Source organism: Neodiprion lecontei, chromosome 3, assembly GCF_021901455.1.
Source record: "Neodiprion lecontei isolate iyNeoLeco1 chromosome 3, iyNeoLeco1.1, whole genome shotgun sequence".
Taxonomy (NCBI): Eukaryota; Metazoa; Arthropoda; class Insecta; order Hymenoptera; family Diprionidae; genus Neodiprion; species Neodiprion lecontei.
Window position 1 is genome coordinate 35,842,826 of NC_060262.1, and position 26,764 is coordinate 35,869,589.

Here is a 26,764-nt window from a genome sequence, read left to right on the forward strand (position 1 = left end):
TCCCCAATGACAAGTGCTATATTGTTTATTTTTATAAATCCATCATCAGGATATATCCAACATCAATGCATATTTTAATAAACTGTAGCTTATAGAATTATTTTATAAATAATTGTACATAAACAATCAAAGAAGCACATTTCATTCAATTGATTTGTGCTTCATTTTGAAATCATAACATATGGAATATACGAAAATGTTGTACAAGATCATGTTTTTATTATTAACAACAATACTTTGAAAATTACCTCATTCCTGTCAGAAAATTTCAACACTGATTAACAGGATACTATCCATCACCCGACAGTTTATGTGTGATTTCGTAACATCACAGCTGCTAGATGGAGAAGAAGAAAAATCATTGCAAGCTGCTCTAGCCAATCAGTTGTGAAAATAATGAATTTGTGAATCAGAAGATTGGATCCAACATCTAAAATTGTGCCGGTGATAATTTAAACAACCTTCAGAAAGTTTACTTCTGTGATGTTATTTTTGGCAAACAGAGCACTCACAGTGGTAAAAAGTGGAACGTTTTCAAGAGGAAAGGATCGATCTGAAACAATGGTACATAAATTTTGTTGAAGAAAGAATATTTATTAAAAATATCAACAAATTCGTCTACATTCGATATAAGTTGTATTAATCGCTACGGCATTGTAAGCAATCCACAGGATAACAGTTCTATTACATAAAACTAGAACACATAGATGTGACTGTACAGTAAAAATGGTAATCAGTGTTAATCACTCACTGCATTGATAGAATATTAGCTATAGATATTTTTTTTATTACGAATACATCATTACCTGACATCTTTTGGTGTTGATGGCTGACAAAGTGAATCAGATCAAAATGAGCCGCAAGGCCAATTTGTTAAGAATTGACCAACAGCTGTTTGACAATTAATTTCCAATATGTAAATAATATCACAATAATTCGATAAATTTTCGAAGAAATGAGACAATTATAAAAATAATACAATAACATCATTGTATATAAAAATCGTTTGTTACTGTGAAATCATTCAAGCAGCGAGCTGTCGACGTCTTGTTAACTCGTGATTAATTAATACAGAGATATCAGGATGACGATGTAAAGTAGTGACACAGTAATTAGCAGTTTGACTAGGATCGGCACCAGCTTTCAACAAAAGTTTTACTGCGTTTACAAAACCGCTTTCAGCGGCAACTTGCAACGATGTTAATCCGTCATCATTAGTTTTCTCCAACTGTGCCAAAGGTGAAGTAACCAGAAGTGAAACAGTCTGATGGAAGCCTCTTGCAGAAGCTAAATGCAGCGGTGTATTACCTCCTGCATCCTGCAAGCTTGGATCCTCCCCAAGTTTAAGGAGACTATCAACAACTTCGGACTGGTTTTTTCTCGCTGCAATGTGCAGAGGCGTTTCACCATATCTGGACGTTATACCGGTGGGTGTGTGAGGGATCAGAAGGAAAGCTGTATTGAGCGCGCCACACTCTAGAGCTTCGTGCAGAGGAGTTTCGCCACGGTCATTTTTTTGAGCCGGATCCGCTCCAGCTTCCAAAAGTGTTCTTATCATGGGTTCAATTTCTATTTTATGACTGTTGCCAAATGTTGAAGATGACGCCAACAGATGCAGAGCACTGCGTCCTTGATGATCTTTGGCATCGACTGGACCAACCTTTGCAAGGAGTTCGAGCGTTTTTAAAGCTATGTCAAAATTGTGATGAAGACTCTTTGAACTTTGTGCATTCGCTAGCTGCCGTGTCAAAATATGCAACGCCGTCAACCCTCCACCAGCTTCTTTCACCGTCGATGGACATCCATATTTTAGCAGCTCTTCTACTATCTCAAATACGCTTGACGGGCTGCCATTTATTATCGCACGATGAAGTGCAGTCTCACCACGTGGAGAACGGACCCCAGGATCACAGCCATTTGCAAGTAAGACCCTGTATTTACGTTAAATGCATTAGAAAAAAATTTCAATCTTGAATTATCAGCTAAAAGGTCATCTGCTCAAAAAATCTTTTAAAAGAAAAAAAACATTTGAGCCAGTAGGTAATCAGTTCAAAACTGAAAATGGTAGAAGGAAGCAGTTTCAAACAAAAATGCTAGAAGCTTGAGACCTAATGAGAATTTAGAAAAAATTCTAGCAGACGAAACAAATTGCACAACTGTTCCGACAGTCATTCTTCCACTAGCGTTGTTAGAAGTTCAACTTTATTCGCATTATGATTATGATGAACTTGAAAGGAGGATGTATTGCGTTATTTTCATTTTAGTATGTCATTTTGTGAATCAATATTGAAAATCTTGTTTAAAAATAGGCAAATTTCCGTCGAGTAAAATTAAACGAATTTCAGGAACTTTACTGAAAGTGAAAGTTACGATGACAACGGAATATAACGTACAAAGCGTTTGTAAATTAACTTGATTGTTCAAAGCTGTTAAAAGAAAAAAAATTAATCCTACGATTGTTAAGTATATACGCACACAGGATTTTTTCGTTTCGTATCGAAGTAGGTACTTATAGGTATATTCGGTGAGTAAATTCAATCGTTGCGGATGTTTGAATATTATGCGTGGCACGCGGGTATTAAATTCGTACAATAATAATGCACTGCGTAAGCGAAAAAATAATTCCGTTTATATTAATGCATGCGAACAAATTCATTAAGCAACACGGAAGAGGAGACCTAATATTATATGTACTGCATATACCTACATATGTATCATGTATATTTAATGCGATGTCTGAAATCGGGGTGGTACTTTTTGTTAGTCCAGGATGCCGCATACCGCATGCCTACGCTTATATTTTATTTGTTACTGTTTCTTTTTACCTCAGAACCGAGAGGTTGTGATTTGTTGCCGCCACTAGTAGCGGCGGATCCCCCGAAACGTTCCAATCCGGTTCGTCAATATTTTGAACAACGCCGCGTGCTATGAGCAACTCGACGCTCTTCGCATCTCCAGTACGAATTGCCTCGTGAAAACTCATCGCGCATCCCGGGTCGTAATCATCAAAGTTTTCTTTGTTCAATAATTCGGCGACCCCGGCTCTTTCGCCTCTTTCCTCGAGTAAATCAGAGCCCCTTGTTTCGGGGAAAAAAGAATTTCTTTTTGATCGATAAACGTTTTGATACGTCTTGATCTGATCACTGGACTTCGACACCTGAATCCCATTTTTTGTAACGCACTCATCCGACAATTCAGAGGCACATTCGTGCAATGGGATACTTTTAACTCCGTTTTCTTGAGAGTTATTACAATTGACAGACAATGCGTTACTGTCGATAAGTAATTCTTGGAAGATCGCGAGCTTTTCGCTTTTATTCTCGTCTGTAAGATTACAGCTCAGATCTTTCTCTTCGCGGACATTGCCTTCCGAGGTAGACGGTGATGTTCGATCGAAAGAAACGGCATCTATCAATTCCGTGGATAACTTTTCAAAGTTGAAACTATCTTTACAAGGTTTATCCTCGATTTTTGTATCCGGTATTTTCGAAGCATTAGATTTCTGTACATCAATGGTCGAAAGATTTTCTTCCATGTCCGAAACCGTCTTCTCTACATTTTTTTGCTTACGAAGTATCAAACAAGTTTCCGATAAATTCCCTTGTTCGGAGCTTGTGCAATTCCCTTCGCCTTTATTTACTACTACATTTCCTACATCGACACATCGACCTGTTATCGAAGAATTTACAGTTTTATATCCTGCACAAGCCTCGGGGAATGGTAATTCCTCAGAATTTCGACTTGCGTCTTCAGAACTTTCATCTGCAGCTCCGTTTTCGAATCTAGAATTATTTACGGATTCATCCAAAGTTGTTACACTTTTTTGCGAAGCGAAATCCACCGGCACATCGCAATTCTTAACGTCTTCTTGCCGGCACGGAGAAATCGTATCGTCATCGTACGCGGCGGTCATCTTCCAAATCCCGTAGATTTTTATTACTTCAAAAATAATTTGAGTCAGCTATTGTTGTTGTTGTTGTTGTTATTATTATTATTATTGTTGTTATTATTATTAATAATAATAATACAACAATGAGCGTTTTATAATCGTAGTTTGTTAATTCTGAATCCTTAAATCACGCATTCGAACTTTTCCGCCCGCAATTCACCGTCCGACTACTTCATTCACCTGTACGGCGCTCAATTCTCGAATGTCTGATACTCGGTCGCAAGAACACGATTCGCGGTAAGCGTAAGAAGACGACGGAGACGACTAAAAGAGACTAAACTAAAACGCGTCCACGCGATGCACGCTGCAACCTCCCCTCCTCGACAGAACACGACGAAACTCACCCGAGCATAGGCGTCAGCATTGAGGAATGCAAAGAAATTTTATGAAATAAGGAAATTTTAGATGGTTCCCCCGTATCTTCCGATCATCGATCGATTTCGTTTGACGTTTTAGTTTTGTTAATGATCTGAAAACGATGAAACTTATACCAATACTTTGATTAAAAACAAAGTAAGTTTTCAGTTACAGTATTGTTGCATGGAACATATTATCCGTAGGACTCCGCTGTCTGTATTTGCACAAGTGTTGTTCGCCGCTCGAAGCCACTTCGTGGTAAACTTACAAGTGAATATTTTGCTTTGCGCTAATTAAACAACGTATTCGCGTCTTGACACACGGAAATTAAGGTGCATGTTGTAATACGATATGTCGACAAACGATTATTATAAGTTACTTAAGCAGATATTACAGTACGCTGCCGAGCTGTATTCTTTTCTTTGCAGTGCATACGCCTGCCTTCTCGTGTCTCTAATAAAAATGCTGGTTAAAACAATTAACCGTAATAATACAACACTTGGTACAAAATGTTCGAGCGTTACTAACGATCGTATGACGTCGGATAGATATTATGCTTGTACGTTATATTGAGTACCGTTGATAAAATACGTTTGTAGCACTTGGTGTATCTTTTCCTTTTCTTGCGCTTTTTTTCTGCATATTTTGTGTATTTTCGGAGATTATAAATAGTTTTCGCTGCACATACTTCAAAGGTCAATACTTCGACGATGTTAGATATTAAATGTGTACCATGAAGAGCTTAGGTGTCGCGTAATATTTCAAACGTACAATACGAATATTCAAATATAAATGTGTTATAGATATAATTTTAATGATTTTGGAAAAGAATGAAAATTAAAACGACCGACATATACCCAAATCCTCACGCTCCAATTCATTGTCTTACATTATCTTATCCGACTAGCCGTGTATACATCGAAATTCTGATTCTGAGGTTACAGTGTTTTTACTTCTAAAAATGAACCTTCCACCCGCTGGGCGGCCAGTCGGAACATAATCCGTCCCTTCCTCGGCATTTTTTTAAAGGTGGGGAATATACCTGCCTCTATTTGCTAATACAGTTCGAATACGTAGTTCGTCTATCTTTTTCTGAGATCTTCTAATATTCCTGTTTCTAGTTCTAGTCGGTACATCGATTACAGAAAAATTGCGTATAGACTACCATTTGTACCGTGGAACTTAGGGTCTTATCTTTACCAAACAAAGCTAATAACAGTATACACGATGTCTGTAAAACACTCAAGAAGTCCGATAATAAACGATATCTGTACATATATGTACAACAAATACGAAATTTGAACAGGAAGTGCTTAGAGAGATTAGAAAGTACATAGTTTCTAATGTTTACATTAGAAAAAAAAAGACTTATAACGCATTCGTATATGCAGCAAAACGGTACATCTTGTATGAATCTACGTCGAAAGAAGTCCCAAAGTACCGGATGTGCATGAAAGATGATTAAATGACACTTGACCGTTTTATGTGAGCGTGTATTTTCATGATGCGTTTGCTTGAATATTCATTCCGTAAGCATTTCGCGTTTTGTAATGAAGAAGAATGCAACGGCTTCTTTAAAACTAACGGTCTGATCTCTCGACCACCGTAGCCAAGTGTATAGCAACAGATCCAATGTGAACCACGCGTACTTGAATAAGAGAAATCTTTTTCCAAAGCTAAACCACATGTGCACATGTGCGTGAAACAGCTTCTTCTCCCCTTGCGTTACATTAACTTTTTTTTGCCCTGCTTAAATCTTATGGATGACGGTTTGTCCGACTTGCTTGTCGTCGCTTCTAGTGCCAAGGGCATAAGAATGGCAGGATAGAAGGGCCCTTTATGCGTGGCCATTGAATAAAGTGTATTTTCAAGCGTTCGATTGCACGGCACATCATTCGTTAGATTAGAGTTGATTGCCTCTATCCGTATGACAATAAGCGTCGTCGGGAAGAGTACGAATTTATCAATAGCTACCGAAGAATGACAAAACCCGTACGTCGAATGGATTTTTATAAACTTGACTCTCCAAGTCATGATGTAGTCGATTGATAAATATTTTATGGCAATGATTGTTGTTATATATTTCACTTTGAATGATCAATATAACGATACCACGGAAGCTGATAATCTAAGAATTAATTGCCATTTGAATTCACGTACCGGATCTAAGTATGATACATGTGTTTCTAATGGTTCCGCGCTGATATTTGTCAGAAATTTGCGTTTTTTTTCCTTCAAATTTTTACTTGACCTCGCAATGACGTTTCAACTATTTACACGGTATTAGCTATGTATAGTTTAAAAATTTTTCATTTTTCGCTTTATAAAATTATGAAGAACTAAAGCAATTGACGAGGACAGATTTTTAATAAATGAGACAGTCGATATTATGGTATAAGCTTTTTTTATTTTTTTATTGATAGTCAACACGTATTGTTACGAATATGTTCACACTTTCACTCAAACGTCAAACCTTAGGTTATTATTATTATAACTACTGTTATTATTTATCGTGTACCATTATAATACGAAGAGAAAATATCCATACAAATTTTGAATCAGCTTATACGTTTATACATACTTTTCTTTTGTTAACAATAAGAAAGAGTGTCAGAATAATGGGGCATTGTTTGAAGCAGTAATCAATGTCTACCCTAATTGAATACAACTTAAATTCTAATCTTCCTTGGCATTCCCATTACGATCTCCAATTGCACGGCTCCTACATCGTCAAGGTGTGCAAAAAAAAAAAAAAAACATCCATTTATTTCAAGCAATTATTTCTTCAAAATATGAAGGTGAATCCTTTTTAAATTCTAGCCTGATGTACACTGTAATTCATTGAATTTCTAGCTCGTGTACGATTCATGTTTTAACCCTTTGTGTGCACACTTCCTTAGAATTACGTACATTGAACACTGAGGCAAATAAACCGTAAGCAATTTTCCAACAATATAGCTCGATAACCTTGCTAGTTTTCTGAAAAGATGTATAAACACTTTTCGAAACTAACGAGTTATATTTTAATCCAGTATTGTCATTTTTCGTTCAAAAATAAGTAATGCAAAAGCAATATTTGAAGTCGACGATCATTCAACAAGTTATCGTGGGTAAAGGAAAATTTCCGTGTTAAAATGACTAAATGTTTAAACGGAAGGTGACAAATATACTTCAACACACTTTGTTTTTTACTTTATCTTAGTAAAAAACGTGCCAGAGTCTGTATGTTAATATTTTTAATGGATAACACATTGAAATACTTTGTTCCTGAAATTTCATGAGGAAAATACACCTACTGTCCTCTCCCGTATTATAAGATTCATTATATATAATCGCTGGAGTTTTTCAAAAACAGAAGAATCCTATGTATTTCTTTATTGGTAATCATGTATGTACTTGAATAAATACCAAATGCCGATGTTTACCGTTTACCTGCTGCGGGACCTCGAAGCTGACCTGGATTTGGTTCTGCGTGGACTACGATCTTTAGATACAGATCTGGCTTTACTGCGAGACCTGTCCCTATCTCGACCACCACCTCGACTGCGAGAACGGCTTCGTGAAGCTGAACGAGACCTGGAGTGTTTGCTGCGAGATCGTGAGCGTGATCGTGACCTAGAGTGAGACCTATAATGAACTTCACATTAAAATATGGATCGTTCGATCTGTGCCTATTATATGTGTATGTATACGTAATTTACTATTGCAACTTTGAAGTTTTTTGTTCAACTGTTACCAATTTAGATGCATGCTTTGAGCACAAATACCAGTCCCTCATCGTTATGTTTTTACCTATTGACATCAAACCATTCGATTCCCTAACCAGATAATAATTAATCAGAGAAAATGCAATGGCTCATTTGTAGGTAGGCTGCTTACTTACCTACCAACTCATTTGAAACTGTGCTAATCGCATCAAACGAATCGTATAATTCACATGTGAGAGCTAAGAGCTACAGATATGTAGTTCTTGGCTCTCAATATACATAATACGAATATGGTTTTTTTTACGACTGTAGCGACTAATAAAACCAGTCAATTGTGATAAATTTAAGCTGCAGCAAATTGAGGTTTCTAATAATTTTCCTTCGTTTTTTTATGGCTCCGTTTTCTTGCTCCATATAGCTTGATGAATGCCCAACAAGTATTTTTTAGTTTGTTAGTTAGTCATCAGAGAGTATGATATGAATTTCGATTTGACTGTATGTGATAGTCTACAGCTATATTACATCAACATGCAATGTTACGGATTATTAATTGATGAAACATTCCTTTCCTAATTTATTGTATCATTTTCTTCTGTATCATGAAAATCAGCATTTCAATGAAACTGTTGTATTGATGTAACACACATTCAAAAAGATTAACCAACATATAGACATAAAAGAAACGTTACTTACAAATAGTAAAGTTTTAGCAACTGATCAGTGAAAAAATTATGGCCAAATCAGTGACAACATAATGAGGTTGAAAATTTTGATATCAAACCAAAAGGATATTATCTATCTTATTCCGATCCATCTTACTGTCCAACAACTGCCACTTGGTTTCATCTTCGTAAGAACATACATGTCGTGTAAAAAAAAAAAACGCATCCCATAGTCTTAAGTAATACTCCCGAGATCGATTGGTTAGTCTTTTTTCGTTAATGATACATATTGCAATACATTCGTCGTATACATAACATTGCCTTTTGTTTTTGTCGAAATATCTGATTACTATTTTATTTATATACCATAATTTGTGACAGCCTATAGTAGACGGCTGAAGAACGCGTGAAGGCAATGGCCAGGAGAATGGGAGAGTGGGCGAACACATATGTAGACGAAATCGCGCGAGGGTCAGATGGACAGATGTACGGACGGAGAGTGGCTAGACGAGATGGCTGGACAAAGACTGTCTCTCAGTGAAGGGTACGGTACTACGACGACTAGGCGCGAACTGCGAGCAGATAGAAGAAGGCTGGATCTACCAGACGTGCCGAGGTGAGCAAACTCTTTGTCTAGGGTGATGTCAGTGGTCAGTGAAGTACCGAAGTGCGCAGAACTAGCCACTCCGTCAGCCATGTTTGTCTCTTTCTCTCTGTCTTTCTCTCGCTTTCTCGTAGAGTGCAGAAGGTAACCCAAAGTAGGTGGGTGCTCTACGCTGTAACTCTACGCAGTGTGTGTGTCACAAAGTGAACCCAAGTCGAATCACGCGAGAATCTCAGTAGATACACATTTCTCAAGCGTGTGTCTGTGTTCAGCCGCATCTCCTATAAATAACGGGCAGGATTACATCGGCTTCGTCCTCTGCCAGTTTACCAATTTATTTCCTAGCAATCACTCTTACTTATTTGACTCTTTAATCTTTTTTCACATCAATCAGCTATTCAAGACATTATCACTTTTCTATACTTCACCATTGACTTACATCTGATAGAGATTACTGCCTGGTAGGGTCCAACCTGTTTTTACCTCAATTTTATTCAGTTTACAATGAAGGGTCTAAATTTACAAATTGCCGATCAGGATACCGAGATCCATGAGCATTGTACCAAATGAAAGATAAAACTTTTCTTTCTATTTATAGAAAGAGATTTCTTTCATAGCATATGCTCACTTCCAAATTTCGTTTACCAAAAACAATTTACGGATTGCTCAGTTTTACAGCTAACGTACATCGAATTTAAACCACTCAGACCCCAGGACAAGCAACAAAAAAATGAATGGCTTTTTATATCTTCAGATAGATTTGAACCCTGCGAGCAATGACTCGCCACACATTTTGCCACAACCATCAAACCAACCTTGCCCACCTTCAGAGAATAAATGAAAATACATATGTTCACAATATGATACTTTATCAAGGAACATGTCTATCATTCTATAAAATATCTCGAACTATTTCTCATGTACAGTGTCTTCAAGACTGCCATTAGAACTGTACTTTATATGACACAAAAAAAAAAAAAATTCCAAAAATCAATTCAATCTTTTCTTGCACTCAGAAATAATTTATCACATAAATAGCAGCAAATGCATTTAAAAAAATATTAATGTTTTGGTGAGTCAATTTCGGATACACCTGACTACTTGAAACTAACCATAGGCGACATTAATACTTATTAGACAGCATTGTATCAAGGGTAGGGAGAAGTGCACAGAGTCTCAAATGAATGCTAAATATATTGGGTAATATTTTTTGATGACTTGCTCTGAAAAATTTTTTATGACGTATGACTCCAAATTATTAATAAGCAAGATAACGAACCTGCGCCTACGAGATCCGCGATGCCGTGGGCAATCTCTTGCATAATGTCCTCTTTCTCCACACTCGTAGCATCGATCCTCTGGATGGAAAGGACGTCCGCCGCCACGTCTTGACGGACCACCCCGATCTCTCAGTCTTTTCCCATTCGAAGGTTCAACCCTTGCTCTTCGGCCACAAATAGTGCGACCGTCTAACCCTCTGACTGCATCTTCAGCATCACGCGCATCTTCAAATTCAACAAACGCAAAACCAGGAGGGTTTCGTGCAACCCATACGTTTCTCAAAGGACCATAATACGAGAAGGCATCTTCTAATTCCTGCTTTGTGGCATTACTTCCAAGATCACCTACATAGATCTTACAGTCGGATGGGTAGCGTGACATCTGTTGGAAAAATAGTTATATTTTTAGCATATAGAATCCTTCAAGTTGGTCAGAGTCAGTATAAAAAGTTGGTTTATTAGTAATCCGCGAGATTTTTAAATACCAAAAGTGTCTCTGATGAAGGGTAAAAGTGTCAGGGTAAGAAAAATTGATTAAGTTAATTAATTAATGGCTGTAGTCTTTAACTGCGTTATGACTTTTTATTAGTATTCACTTGCTAACAAATGCTCAGAGTCTCATAAAGTCCTAACGCCAGTCTAATATTATCAACTTTATTCAACAGGACTTAATTTTCTTATTTCGGCACCGTCTTGATCAAAGTGGTTAAAGCCTCTTCAATTTATGTAAATCAGTCATAAATTAGCCAGTCATTTCATTAGTTGAAAATGGTTTATAAATTTTACGTGAATACGTGGCTCGTAAATAATTTGCGAATATTTAGCGCGTAATGTGTTATCGACAAAATACACTGAATTACGAGAGGGCGCTAACTGGAGGCTCCATGATTGAGAATAATTTGGGCATTGTAAAGAACTTTTGGCGTCGCTTTGAGAAACTGATTCATCGTCATAAAATTCATATTCTGCGCTAAAAAATGTACGTTGGAATTGCGTGCAATTATACAAGCCTACTGAAATTATTACTATACATTGTTCTTCTGGAGTTCATAATTATGTTTAATCGCCACAGGAAAAAAATTTGCACAATTTGCTGTATCTGTATTCTTTGACGCCATCTTTGCAACCACCCAAATCCACACCGTCCAACTGCCTGTGTAACGCAATACACTAAAGTAAAAATTTCACCCCGTTAAAAAGATATTAAGATTCACCTACCTTGTTCATTATTGAATCACGTTATCGCCCTCATACGTGCAGAATATCTTGTCAGGATTAATTAATTTACCGCAAGAAAAAGCCGGCTCTGTTTCAGCCGCACGGCGTCGTCACCCTTTACCACTATCGATCTCTTCTCGAGAAAACAACATGGCTGTCGCACAAGCCCACCAATTACACCTCCGTGCCCTCCGTGACTAGACTATGGACTAGACGAGCCGAAGTTTGCCGACGTGGAAAGTGGCTGACGACGCCATCACCCGATTTCCTATACGCGCGAAAAATACAATTTACGAAATCTGCATGAAGAATTTACCGGCGAGTGCCAAGTGTTGTCATGGGATGTTAAAAATACAATTTAAACTACAAGATTTAAACAGCAAATGAATGAATACTTGACACACATTAATCGTTGTAGTATTTATGTATTATAATCTACGTTTTTCAAATTTAAACCATTTTCAAACCAAGGTTTATCGTTCATTTCGAAGAACTTCGAAATCTGTCAAGTATATCAATGAGAACTAACAACTTATCGGAATAGCAATATTTTCAAAGAAGTTAAGCAATTTGAAATAATAAAAACTTGAGACGATTACAGAATTTTAGACAATATAAACATTTTCTGTATCTAATCGCTAGAATGAATTTGGGTCTTGAATTGTTACGGAAGTCAACGAAATAGATTAAATCTGGAAGAATTTCCTAAACGAAAGCACTAGAGCATTCATTGACTATGTGAACGATAATCTAGAATTCCTGAGTAAATATCTGAAAACAGTTCGGTTGTAAAATTTTTCACGGTAAATCGTGGAGGAAAAATTTGTACCAGGAGTAATACTGTTACGGTACTAAACTGCGTAATTCACACTAGCAAATTTTCAAATCGCAATTCATTTGAAACACATCACAGTACCAACCGAACTATTTCTTTTTATTTCTACAAGCGATACAATCAATTTATTCTCTCGCTGAATACGCCATCCATGCATGCTCGTTACGATTAAATAAGTAGTTTGCATCTAAATTTTTATAATTCTCCTTACATATCTCCATCGATCAATTGATAATGTAACTCTGTTTCAATTAAAGTCTCCATGCAATTAATCATCGATTTTCGCTATCGTCAAATCAGTGCCTATATAACATAATATTAGTGGAATTGACATCAAGAATTGGCACTTCCTAGTTAAAAATTATGTTAAAAAATTATAAATTCTATAAATTTGAATTTATTAGCAATAAGAAATATTTCTATTTCCCCACCTACGCTGAAGCAAAACTTTATAAGTTATATTACTCACTCGTATTGACATAGGAAAATATAGCAATTATATTTACAACGCAACGCCTGAAATTTTCGGCCCTGGACAACCGGCTCCTCCCCCCTCCTGACTCAGCCTCGGTAGCGAGGTAATTCCCGTTTTTCGTCGGCACGACGTATTGTACGGAGTCGCGGGCTTGTTTTGTTTTCAGTAGATATTCTCTAGTCAGTAGATCCAGTGACGTGGCGGAGGGAGGTGGTGCGGATCGCGCGTTAAGTAATTGGTTCTACGTACCGTACGTAAAGAGGCAATATTTCTTCAATGGGAATCGTTGGTCTGCCGCGAATTAGAGGTACTCGATAAACGTATCGCCGCACTTCAACCCCAAATGAGTTCAATCATATTCCATTAATGTTCAGGCGACTTTTGAGCATTTTCTTTTGCGATGTGCTATGCATAGGCGAGTTTTGCGGTAGGTCGCGTATCGAAAGCAAAATGACTTCCTTGAACTTGAAGGCTACCGACCCCGAGAGCATTCTTTCCCTGTTACAGGATCTCGCCGACGTTCCGTGCAATGTAGTCCAACAAAAATTGAACAGCTACGTAAGTTTTGTTTTATTTTTATCAAAGAATGATTAACTGAAAGCCATCCTAAATCCAGCGGATCGCGGATGCTGGCCTATTTTTTCATAAATTATCTAACATCGAATGGTATAGCATTTGTTTTTTTTTTGTTTTTTTTTTTTACAAATATTTGCACAACTTATTTGCACCTTGATGTTTATCCCTATACGTTTGTTTTCATTCATTGGACGTCTGGAATACATCCAGATAATCTGTAAATATTAGGTGAACGATGCCTGGTCGGTTGCACGTTTTATTTTCGAGCTTTTACGATGTAGTTATTCCGGATGTTTTTGTTTTACACACACCTTTTCTCTTCCTCACATCTATGCATGCTCTATATTATCTTGTCACAATGCAACTACAGAATGGTTTTTAAACCATCTGTCGAACACAATTCTTTCTCATCATTTGGATTACTTTATTCCATAATATGAAGGGAAAAAAACAAAAATTTGCGTATATTTTCGTAGTTTTCCGTTTTTATTTGCATATAAGAAAAGTAATAGTTTGACAGTGTTAAACTTCCGTAATTGCCATGGATGTGTACAATGTGAAGAATGTCGGTATTGTGGCATTACGCAAAAGCAGCCTGTGCTACCAAGTTTGGTCAACATAAAACCACATAAGCCTAACGCTGCTTATCTGTCTAGTTTTCAGAAGAATATCCCTCCCGACTAAAGAAAAATAAGGAAACAAGGAAAAAATTTGCCGAGTAGTATTTTTCCCTGTTGTATCAATATTTCCTTTTCAGTGTTTACATTCACAGAAACTTTTCTATCATACGCCTGTGCACAAGATAATAACCAGACATCATGGGATTTGATTATTTACCGATCATAAAACTTTGTCAAGTATATTTACAAGAGTTAACAAGTATTAGTTGAAATGATTCTGTAATAGAAAACAGTCCGGGATTTCATTAATCTTTTGTCATAGTTCACGGATGTTTAAAAATATTTCACGTGTATTAATCTGCCCGAGAATGAAGACATCGTAAAGAACCAGACAAATTTATGTTTCAGAATATTTGAAAATGTATTCCAATCGCCGAATAGTATTTTTTTTGTGCATCTTGCATGTTTCTAACGTGTTATTCTTTCAAATTTGTATTGACAAAGTTCATACTATGTAAAAACACCAATTTTTTTATCAAAGTGTAATCGAACACTATTGATCAGTATTTAAAGTTATTTCCTATTACAATAGTGGACACTGTTTAATTAAACCTTAATATTCCAAATCTTTGATAATCTTTCATCAAAATATACTTTTAATTTTCAGTTACAAACGGCCACTGGATCGAAAGTGGTTTTCCTAGCTCCGATTCTCTTGGAAACAGAGGAGATGGTAATACATGTTGTGGGTGAGAAGATTCTTGAGAGAGAGCTAAGGTTCCCAGTAAGCCAATCCAATGTAATATTCAATATTTAGGTATTTTCTCTTTGTGTTTATTTATGTAGTAACTGAACACTTTATTACTTCTTTTACGTTGCCTAACACAAAATGTCATAATTAACAAAGTGATCTGCTAATATATGCTTGTGTCAATTTTATTAGCGCCATATATTTTCATTTATTGCTGTTTGAGGCATAGATTTAAATTCAATTTAAGTATGATGTTTTGCAATGAGGAAAGTGATTGAATTCCTAAAACAAAAGAACGTTTTCCGATGCAGTTATGTAAACATACCTATGTATATGCATAGCATTGTTACACATGGCATAATGTTCGAATTGCTTGAATGTACGAATGGCCTTGGTTAAACACGAGTTATGAATATCAATTAATCAGGAACCAAAACTGCGTTTACGTTGCTTTGATAGTAGCACATGTGAAAGATTAATCTATGGCTGTGTAACAGAACGCCAGTTTTGTTTGGCATGCGTATCAGATAAGAGGAACAAGTCAAACATCACCTCATTAGCTAACCCCACCTACTACTAAATCTGCCTGGCACTTTGAAAATGTTATGGGTCAACATTCAGTGTCTCCATATTTTACGTTAATTTTTATTATGAAGCGCATACGACATGTATTACATACTGGATCTGATAATTCATAAAAGTACCGGATTGTATTATATCGTTTGCAACATGGCAGACACCCAACAATCACTTGCTCCTTTATATCAATACGATAAGTAAAATGAATCATTATGTCCTGACTCAACTTAATTCGATGCCATTGCATGTGTCACTATTATGATAATCAGCCACTCTCGAGCATATAGTATTGTTACGTAATTTTTTATGTATCCAGGCTACTCCCTGAGTTGTTTCAATTACGTGCATAGGGTCGAGACATCAAAAAAAGTGACGAACTTCCAAGTGATTGCATGTAATAAACACCGCCTCCATTTATCTCAACTACTGTGATACTTACTACATTTTGAAAGTTTTTAATTGGCTAATTCAGTCGAGTAAAGCAATATACTTCTATAAAACTAATTTTCAGTTATTACCTAAGAGTATCATTCTTACTAAGATATCTGGCACAATATGGCCATTAAAAGTGAAAAGTAATCCCAGGTCTATGAAACACATTAATAAGATCAGAACTTTATCCGATGCAGACCATACTCTTAGTTCAGCAAAGCAATTAGTTCACGTTTATAGAACAAGAAACCGTAAATACTACCATGGATTCCACTGTTCAATTACATACATTTAGATTCTGAATTATTCTTAGGATTAGCTTTGAGTGTACATCAGTTTGTATAATGATCATGTGTTTGTTCTATGAGTTCATAAAAAATTGCTGTTTAATTTGAAATAGGGTTACCAATTTTCTCATTTACATTCGTTTTACGAATATCTTTGTGGAATTGTCTTTGTTTGGAGTATTGTTTGAATAGCTGATGCTGAATTGAGTTGATAAATTGATCTATTTGCATGCTCTGAAATAGCTTTCTATCGAAAAGTTAGAGATGACTCTCTTAAAGACTTTACCACGGACAGATGAATTAATTGTAATGGAAAACAGGCAAGTTTACCAGTCTATGGAACTCCAATTATCTAATTACAATTAGCTGAGTGCTCAAACTATTAAGACAATTTAGTACCATTCGTAATTACCAAGACAATAGTAATATTAAATATTGGTAGAATTGATGACCTTCCATCATGCAACCACTAATGTCTTAATAGCCTTTTGTACTCTTACATCGAGCCCGTCTGCAGCGAGTCGTTAGATCAATATGTCCATCCATTGATGATGAAATGTATTTAAATGTTAGCTAATGTCTGGCCTTTCAAACTTATTGTTTTCATTACATTACCTATGTGATGACGTATTTCGACAAGGTAGACCTATGTTTTGAAAAGTTGAGCAATCAAAACTAAAAACATTCATGTATACAGCTCGTAAAGGCGTAACGAATTTTTTCTCACGTGGGTGAGTATCGTTAAAAGTGTTGCATTTTTTGCTAACTTCAAGCAGATTAAATTAATACAGGATACTTTTGTATTTTTAGTAAATGTGCTTGCAACAAGAATCACGCGAACTGGACTTGTTCTTTAGGGTAGCACTGTTTTTGGCCATTTCAGTGTTTTGATGAGCCCAATCAAACACTGAAGTTTTTATTATAGTACTATACAATCTTATTACAGAATTCAATTCACAAATTACTAAGGCCACAAATAGAGCAATGACCATAACGGTGTATCTACACTGGCTTAAGGCTTGACATTATTTTTGCGTACTATCAACCGAATTTGTAGATTCCATTTAATCGTTATTAATGATTAAAAACTTTCAAGATACCACTCTATCAAATCGAATAGGTATCGCCAAAATGGTACTCGATTGTTAAAAATCGAATGACTGGTAGGAAATAATTTAACTGCGTTGAGGTAATGTTTGATTAAATTGTATATGGGAAATAATGCGAGAAATTAAATTTTCACAACCGTATATTTCTTACTTGTTGACTCGGTAACCGGACATTGCAAACATCAACAGATGGTATCTATGATAGCTTTTATTAGGTGTTTAATATCTAACCACAGCACCATTACACATGCAATAATCTCATGCCTGGAAAGTAATCTTTTTTGATAATATTGCTAATCAATATTTTGAATCCCTGTTGTAAACTATCAGAAGTATCTATCTAGTGATGAGAAGATAGGCTCTACGTTATGAGTAAAAAGAGTATTATCACAATTCATAACGAAGCAAGATATTTGAGATTGTCATCATCGCTTTCAGTATTTTCATTTGTCTCGAAAGAGTGTACATATTATGTAACGTCACTCTCCCCTATATTCTATCACCTGTTGTTTCGAAGGCTGCGCTTGGAACTTAAAAAGTGGTTACCAATCATCACAAAAAGTGTTCATTCATGTTCTGAATACAAATGAATTTAAATAATGTATTCGTAACGTGACTTAACCCGTCAGAAGTAAATTTAACATAACAATTGCTAGTTTCAGCCCAGATACCATTAGAAACACCTCACGGCAATCATTGAATAATAAATCGAATTATTGCAAAGCGCAACACTACCAAATGTTATGTTCGTCTTTAGGCAAAATGAAAACTTGTGTTATGTGTCGATAGTTTATCAAACGGTGTATTAAAAAATGATGTACGATAATTTACTGAATATGAATCATTTTTGTCAATATATACACTTATTGTACACAATAACATCGTTATTATTAAACCGTGATGCCTCAATGATTACATTTATTAAATATTTTCTCTGTGAAAATTATATTTACACGTAATTACATCATCATTGAATTTGAACAATCAGGACTCAAAAGTAGCTGGAATTTATTTATAGAAAGTTATTTAATAGCTCTTTCGTATTTGTCCAAGCTAAATAATTATGAGCTAAGCTCAGCTTCATCACATAGTTCTGGTTCTATTTTGAAGTTTTATTTAACAATAAGATAGATCAGTATACCTTTTTGCTAAACAACTGGTAAAACTAACATCCGTTCCAAAGTTTTTAAAAATAGGCCGTCAGTGCTCCGGCGAAAATAAATTGAGAAAGAACTTTGTATTTTTGAATAATTCGCATCTATTATCACCAATTCATGTATTCTAGTTTATCGCTAACTTTAAGAATACTTGGGTTCTCACATCAGTGTCCAATTTGCCAGATAATAAGATACGTAATGTGATTGTAATTCTACAAATTACACAATCCAATTACCTAATAATCTGTCTACGTATGATACAACAGACTTAAAATTCGCATGTGCTGCTCATGAATAATATCTGCAAAACGGAAAATACAATTTATGCAGTTTCCAGTAGAAACAGTAAACTTATTGTTTTTTTTTCTCTGCATTATCTTAACTCGATAATAGTTTTTGAAATTCCATGCCATTTATAAGTATTCTGAATTAGAAAATTATTATTTCTTCGAATCTTTCTCACTATAAGCTGATCGATTGTAACTTTATAGTTTTTATCTTTATTGATACTGTGATATATCCACGTCACAGTTTTACGAAGACGTCATTTTATAAGTACTGATAAGTTATCATATTTCATATCGCCAGCATGTAGTTTCACTAACGTCTTTATTTTCAACTTACAGGGCGTATGGGAATTTTTTTTAATTGAGAATATTGCAATTCATTGATATTATTTATTTTGAATTCTGAGAAAGAGAGAAATGATATTATTTTTCAAATTAGCGTTGAGAGTTATTTTTTTATTTAAACTAAGGCTGTTTTATATTTAACGAGTTGTTTTCCACCTGTGATACCTTCGTTTATTATAATTTAATACATGCCCCACTTTATTATTTTTCTACTGAATTTAATCATTTTCAATGAATCTATGTTTTTAGCATCTATACCTCAAACTGCTTATAAATTATAATTCAGTTTCTAGCACTGTTACAAATGTATTTACGTCTGTGATGTATGTGTCAAGTAATATATCAAAATTTAACACCAGCAATGCTTATATTTTGTCAGTTTACATCTCGTTTTCCGTTTTAGTGAAAGACATTATACGTATTCTTCATTACATATGTAGAATAATTTTATGAGCCTTATCAAATCTAATCTCAAACATGCAGTAAAATGTAAAAGTCAGATATCAATTGCTCCAGTTCACGTGTGGGCACATGACTTGAGACCAATTTTCAATCCAAAACTACCAAGAAAATACCTTTTTCAGGTGCTGAACCATGTCTTGCACAGAGCAGTGAAACATCGCAAGTCCGTAACGGCCCATGCAACAGAACTTGATCAAGAACTCTTACAACATCTTCACTCGGTCGTGAATCCTGTGCCAGATCTGTTTTTATCTATTCCGATACAGCATCCCGTCCGGCATCACATTGCTCTTGTTGTTTGTCTCGTGAATTGCGAGGACCGAGAAAATGTTGAACATATGTGTACAAAAATGGTCCAGGAGTGCTTTAAGTAAGTTCTTACCTTTATATGCAACGATTAACACCCTGTCAGCCTAACACCTCGTTTATCATTTGTTATATACGTACTCATACTAACTTCATTACAAAGCAAATACTTGTGTCTGGGATGCTAAAAGATATATGAGATCGTGATCCCATAAAATGAACTGGAAATTTTCCATCGGCATATGCATAAAAAAAATTCTATCTACTGTGAATATTATGTCAAGGTCTGGGCTGATAAATTTAATGATAAGCAAATAGTATTTCAAGTTGCAATTATATTTGTTAGCTAATAACATCCTCAAGCCCACATCTGTTGACAATTTATCCTTTTGCATTTCGTCAGTGTGCGCCAAACAGAATGTCCAATTCAATAAATTTTGTATGTAATATGCAATAATTTTAATTTTAGGTATTGTTTGGGTTTACTGTTGAGCACTTTGCGATGTCAAGAAGAAACACGATTGAAGTTACAATGTCAAGATTTACTGGCTGTCTCAAGAAAACTCTTCACACATTTAGGTGATAGATAATTTTATAACAGTTGTGCGTAAAACCATTTCAACGAAACCTGTTTAAATTGGCGAGAATTTGCAAATAATCCCTTGGTTATGATAGTATTTTCAAATTCACAGGAGATTTGTCAGATCTCCTGCGAGAGATCATGGCAGAAGCAAGAAAGCTAACTAATGCCGAAAGATGTTCCTTGTTTTTACTTGACCCAGAACAACAGGATCTAGTTGCTAAAGTGTTCGATGGTATATCTACAAGAGATGTAAGCAACATTGCTAAACATCAGTTGCATCCCAAAGTGAATATGTGTACTAACATGATTTATATGTGCTGCTCTTGTCTAATTTGATGGCTATAAAGCTTGTAATCAAACACAATCATGCAAATGTTTGTAAAGCAATTTTATCTGTTTACAGTCTGTAAAGGAAATGCGGATAGCTCGTGGCCGAGGCATAGCAGGTCATGTTGCTTCATCAGGAAAACTGCTTAACATAAGGAATGCTTATGATCATCCGCTTTTCTATAGAGGAATAGATGAGGTTACAGGTTTTAAAACGCGAAACATCCTGTGTTTTCCAATCCGCGACGAAAAAGGAATCATTGGTAAATTTCATTATTGCTCATATTATTAGAATTACCAGAGAAATGTTTTGTAGAAAGTTAAACTCTGTGGTAAATAGATTGGATGAAACCGTTTTTTCTCTAGGTGTGGCCCAGTTGTGCAACAAAATGGATGGGTTGTATTTTGATGTATGCGACGAAGAAGTGGCTACAGCTTTCAGTATCTATTGCGGTATATCCATAATGCACAGCATTGTTTACAAGAAAATTCAAGATGCCCAAGCGAGAAACAAACTCAGCAATGAACTCATGATGTACCATATGAAGGTGAGTTTCTATAAATGGGACACCATTATTAAATGTTTTCATAGAATTTTTCTACATTATTATTTTGAAGCCGTAATAGTATTTTTTAGAAAATATATTGTAAAAAGCGTTTCAATTTCGTCACTTTGGTATCGTAAGTTATTGAATATGAAGAGGAAAAATTAATCTATCAAAATTTTTTGCAATACTAACATTGAATGAAAATATTAAATGCACGAATGAGATTATTTATTCATGTAAATCTACTTTTTATGATCATTCAATATCATTTTTATCTTTTCAATCTTACCATTGGTGATTACAGCAGGTAATGTGCTTATAATACTATTTAACAGAAATTTAGTCAAGGAAATTTCTGCTCCTTTAAATCTCACAGATTTCATTTGGCTGAATTGAAAATTTTAATACATCATAAATATAATAAGTGTTACAGAGAATCTGATAGAAAAATATATTTAATTGTTGACCATTCATTGTTTTCCTATGATTTGACGAAGTTCGTGAATATTAAAAATACATCCTACATTACATACTTTTATTTTTCAATGTTTTAGGTGGAAACTGAATCAGTTCAATCTTTCTTAAATTGTCGGGATGATCACAGTATTAAGGACTTCGATAAATTTCACTTTAGTCCTCGAAGTGTACCTTACAAACACATGCCATGCTATGTACTTAAAATGTTTGGCGAGTTAGGTTTTATCAATACTTGGAGAATTAAGACAACAACACTTGCTAGGTAAGTTCAACAACCGATCGAAACTTATATTGTATCACTCAAGTAGTGCTGGTATCAGATATCAAAACAAAGCCTTAATTGTAGTATAAAAAAGTACGTACATGCTGTCATAGCTTCCGACATTTTTTTTTTTTTTTATTTACTAATAAATGGATTTTTGCAGATTTATATTGTTCGTGAAAAAAGGTTACAGAGATGCCCCCTACCATAATTGGGTTCATGCATTTTCAGTGGCTCACTTTGCTTACTTGCTGATGGTAAATCTAAATCTAATAAAAAATGATTACATAACATCTCTACAAGGCTTGGCATTCTTGGTTTCGTGTCTTTGTCACGACATTGACCACAGGGGAACTAACAACTCTTTTCAAACCAAGTGCGGCACTGTTCTCGCGAGTCTGTATAGTTCTGAAGGATCTGTTATGGAGGCAAGTAATAATCAATGTTAAACACATATCATTACAGATTGTACATAGTGTTAATTAACCCGAGCTTTGCAGAACAATCTGTAAACTCCAAACTGATATTACAATTTACACAGCAGTGATATTTACAGTAACTGTAATGACTAAATATTTACCAAGTTCGTTACATATGGTAAAAATATTTATTTACATCTTGCAGAGGCATCATTTGGCACAGTCAATGTGCATTTTGAATACCGATGGCTGCAACATTTTTGAAAGCCTATCCAGCGAAGAGTATAGTGAAGTATTAGATTTATTAAGGAACAATATCCTTTCGACTGACTTAACTTCTCACTTTCGTATGGCCGAACAACAACGCGAGATGATCTCAGCAGGATTCAAGAAAAATGATCCTACTCATAGAAAGCTTCTTCTAGCAATGTTTATGACGTGTTGTGACCTTAGTGATCAAACAAAAGATTGGAGGGTCACAAAGAAAACTGCAGTATGTAGTTCAAGTAATTTATATGGTGAACTCATGGTAATAACTATCGTAGGGACAGGGTAATAATAGTTTTCTATCTTTTAAGGAGCAAATATACGACGAATTTTTCTCACAAGGTGATTTAGAGAAGAGTATGGGAACTGCACCTGCAGAGATGATGGACAGAGAACGTGCCTCGATTCCGGATCTTCAAGTGCAATTTATAACGAATCTTGTACTGCCTCTTTTCAAGTAAGTTCAACCAACAAGATAGTGTAAAGAAATTGAAAACTCATTTGATTAATTATTTATCGAATTTTCAGAAATTTGGCAGATTTGTTTCCTGCTGCGCAACCACTTGTAGATACAATTATTAATAATAAGAATGTTTGGAAGCACGCTCGCCATCTTTTTCAAGAGTACAGTCAGAATGGTACAAAGTCCATGGAAATTCTTCTGGATCCAACTTTGGAGGATGAAGTGCTTAAAGCATTCGAACAAAGTGGAGATATTGAGCAGGAGCCGGCTACAGAAATGACGGAAGATGCAGGGGAAAGTAGTAGTAAACATGATTATGAAGTCGCAGATGAAGATTGAGATCCTGACCGTATTGATAATTATTAGCATTAGACAGAATATCTGATGACATTTCCAATCAACCTCTTACAACTTGGTATTACCAGCAATTACACTATATACTTCTACCTTGCTATTTCAGTAGCGATAGGGCTTACAAGATACGCCAATTGCTTTACTGCGAATATGAATTCTTTTGGGTTGTATTTAGAAAGGAAAAAAAATTATTTAACAATATTCTCGAAGATAAACCAAATGAAACACGTAAGCCGTGCAAACACATCTCAGTGCTCAAAGTTTGTCAATAAATTGATCATATCTAAACTTTACCTTAAACATGTTATTTGGTATACAGAAAATGCACTAAATTATAAAGAACTTGGGGTTATAAATTGCGAATACAATTTCACAAAGTTGGATTTTCTCAACTGAGTCCCAAAAAGAAAAGAGAATAAACAAGGTATATATTTTTCGATGGTTTAAATTTAACACCAGTGTCAAATAATACAAGTATTAAATTAATTATCTAAAAACAGATTTATAGTCTACTGAAAATAGAACGGCGAAATTTTTTCTCACAGCCTGAGTGCAAATAGCGGTTTAATGTCAGTATTTAATGGCCAAATTAGATTTATTGGAATAAAGTGTAGTGTGAACGTATAGAAATGATTAATAATAAATGTACAAAACACGTAGAATATATAGTTATAGTGACTTTACCCGCGAAAATAGTAATGAAAAATGGTTTCTTAATATAAAGTTATTCGGGAGTAATAATGTTTTCACCTACTGACCAAATACTTGACGAACTCATTGTGGTTAACTGTAGTCCAAAGTATTCTCTGTACTAAATAATACGGAAAAAAAATTTTCCTAATGTTCCACGTTATGAAAGCTCAAAAATTTCATAATTCTAATGTATTGGTTGGATTTAAACTGTGTCTGATATTTGTAATTACATATGTATTTTAGTCTGATTTGAAAATAACAAATTAAAATAGCGTAAGCTTGTAGCTTTAAAAGTTGACATGGCACTAAACAATTGCCCATCATTTTTATCAAAGTTCAGATAGTAATTTTTACAGTTGATTGTAAATCCTCATATCATTATGAATTTGTGTAGAAGACCGTGATTTGGTCCAAAAATAATCTGGACATATCTGCTGATAGCGAATGAAATTTGATACATCCGCACTGATATAATAAGTCTCATAATTGCAGTAGTGACAATTATAATATAAGTAGTTATATGTGAAACCTCGTTCGCTATTTTTTTTCTTCATCATGTTTGAATGCTACTGCTCAACTTTTGAATAGTCATCTGATATGAAAATATAATTTACCTCCTTATAGAGCGATTGTTCGTTCGTCTGAAATGCAACGTTTAAATATTCATAAAATTTACTTCCTGGATCTACAGGAACTTTTCTAATTGAAACTAAAAAATTGTAAAATCGATTATTAAGAATTTCTCGTAAGCACGTTGTCTTACCAACTACGTCTTTATATTCTGAGGAAAATCAATGCCGGCGTAATTGTCAAAGTATGATTATTTATTTTAAAGTGAAGATTCCTCAAAGTAAATTATCTTTGATAAAACCAACAAGTCATTCTGTAACGTTGTATTTGGAGCAACTTTTTATATTTGGAGTATTCCTATGAATTACAAAACAATAATATATAGGACTCTCAATTTAAAAGTATAATTTTACTCCGACTACGCTTTTAGTCGCATAGCAATTTTATCATATTCATATAATTGTAAATAGCTCAACGTTCTATAATACATTAGTCTATTACCAATCAACCCTTCTCTATTTCATAATTGGTTAAACTGAGAAGATTTATTTAACAGAAAAATAGTGTATTAAGTTACAAATTATATAATATCATATCAGTTACATTCAAAAATTTAATCTTGCAGTTGCATATGATTTGTCGTAGATTCACTGTACCATAAAATCACTTCAGTACGGAATCAATCAAAACATAAAATCTTATCCAATGTAGAATAATACCTGTATTCGCACGTGCGAATTTGTATGAAACATTGTGACAGAAACTAACGACGTTTACATGACGAAAAGAGTGATTTGTCACATTGAGTCTCCATCCGTGATTCAATGCCATTCAATTTGATATCTGTATTTAGCACTAACAGATAAAATTCATCAGTTAATTCTTTTTTTTACCATGTGATTCTATAAACATGATTCAATCATATCATTATTTTTGTTGCATCGATATTCAGCTTTGGGTATCAACATTTTATAGTGTATTTATGAAAATTTACATATACTTTTTAATTATTATCATTATGATATTGATCATATGTATATTATTGTTGTTCACTTGAATAGATCCGACTTTTATTTCAAATTGTAGGCATTGGTATAAATTATCGTGGCTCAAATATTTGCCTATAGAAATTTGCCTTATTAGATATTTAATGAAATGTTGTACTTTGTTAGAATTTCCAGAGCCAAACGCAAAAAAATATGCAAAAAGCATACATCTAAGTAACAGTTTCATTAGTTTGTGTAACTATCATAATGTCTAGACATAGCATTTTTGTCTTAAATAACAAATGATTGTGATTAATGTTTAGTATGGAATATGTTACAGTGTACGAACGCAGTCTAAGGAAAGAGAGAAAAAAACGATCTAGTCACGCATACGATTTGTATTTTGAAAAAAAGTGTAATTTTACACAATATACACAACTGATTATTTGGTGTATTAAACATTTTTCTTTATATATATCACAATACTTATCTTTTGATGTACATATCTAATGCCAAATTTCAATTATAAGGGCTGATATATTGCAACAATCCACCCTTTGGCTGCACCGATACAAATTTGTCAAGAATGTAAAAAAAGTGCAGCTGATGAATATATCTATGCATATGAAAGTGTAAAAGTACGTTATAGCGCTTACTTACGGTTGAGAACAGGTTGAGAACCTTATCTAAGTGGTAGGAGCACTGATATATATATACACATATCAGTGGGTAGTAGAAAAGAAAATAAGTGCAGTCTGTCACAGATGGCGCTAGCTGGTAAAATTTAAACGAAAGAGACGTTATTTTGTGTGAAACT

General features: G+C 34.8%; 3 protein-coding genes across 10 annotated transcripts; 1 reads left to right on the top strand and 2 right to left on the bottom strand.

Moving 5' to 3' along the window:
* Positions 1 to 270: 270 nt before the first annotated feature.
* Positions 271 to 4,288, bottom strand: LOC107227121 (serine/threonine-protein phosphatase 6 regulatory ankyrin repeat subunit C). The gene is made up of 2 exons (XM_015668170.2): positions 2,826 to 4,288; positions 271 to 1,931 (listed from the first exon to the last, which is right to left on the bottom strand). The coding sequence occupies exons 1-2, from the start codon at positions 3,911 to 3,913 to the stop codon at positions 1,025 to 1,027; spliced, it is 1,995 nt and encodes a 664-aa protein (XP_015523656.1). The 5' UTR covers positions 3,914 to 4,288; the 3' UTR covers positions 271 to 1,024.
* A 2,405-nt stretch (positions 4,289 to 6,693) lies between these two features.
* Positions 6,694 to 11,969, bottom strand: LOC107227152 (serine/arginine-rich splicing factor 7). Of its 3 annotated transcripts, none has more exons than XM_046735950.1 (4): positions 11,778 to 11,969; positions 10,559 to 10,941; positions 7,739 to 7,921; positions 6,694 to 7,028 (listed from the first exon to the last, which is right to left on the bottom strand). In XM_046735950.1, the coding sequence occupies exons 1-4, from the start codon at positions 11,784 to 11,786 to the stop codon at positions 6,983 to 6,985; spliced, it is 621 nt and encodes a 206-aa protein (XP_046591906.1). In that variant the 5' UTR covers positions 11,787 to 11,969; the 3' UTR covers positions 6,694 to 6,982. The 3 variants fall into 3 exon arrangements, with proteins under 3 accessions (XP_046591906.1, XP_046591905.1, XP_015523692.1); XM_046735949.1 differs by having other exon boundaries at positions 7,739 to 7,933; XM_015668206.2 differs by having other exon boundaries at positions 7,732 to 7,933; positions 11,778 to 11,965.
* A 1,245-nt stretch (positions 11,970 to 13,214) lies between these two features.
* Positions 13,215 to 26,406, top strand: LOC107227153 (cGMP-dependent 3',5'-cyclic phosphodiesterase). 6 transcript variants are annotated; one of them, XM_046735948.1, is made up of 14 exons: positions 13,215 to 13,394; positions 13,595 to 13,645; positions 14,951 to 15,082; positions 19,815 to 20,062; positions 20,468 to 20,577; positions 20,691 to 20,866; positions 20,985 to 21,171; positions 21,275 to 21,456; positions 21,761 to 21,763; positions 22,011 to 22,195; positions 22,359 to 22,623; positions 22,820 to 23,107; positions 23,193 to 23,338; positions 23,410 to 26,406. In XM_046735948.1, the coding sequence occupies exons 3-14, from the start codon at positions 15,014 to 15,016 to the stop codon at positions 23,681 to 23,683; spliced, it is 2,133 nt and encodes a 710-aa protein (XP_046591904.1). In that variant the 5' UTR covers positions 13,215 to 13,394; positions 13,595 to 13,645; positions 14,951 to 15,013; the 3' UTR covers positions 23,684 to 26,406. The 6 variants fall into 6 exon arrangements, with proteins under 6 accessions (XP_046591904.1, XP_046591900.1, XP_015523694.1 ...); XM_046735944.1 differs by having other exon boundaries at positions 13,215 to 13,645; XM_015668208.2 differs by having other exon boundaries at positions 13,215 to 13,645; positions 20,691 to 20,830.
* The last annotated feature ends 358 nt before the right edge of the window (positions 26,407 to 26,764 follow it).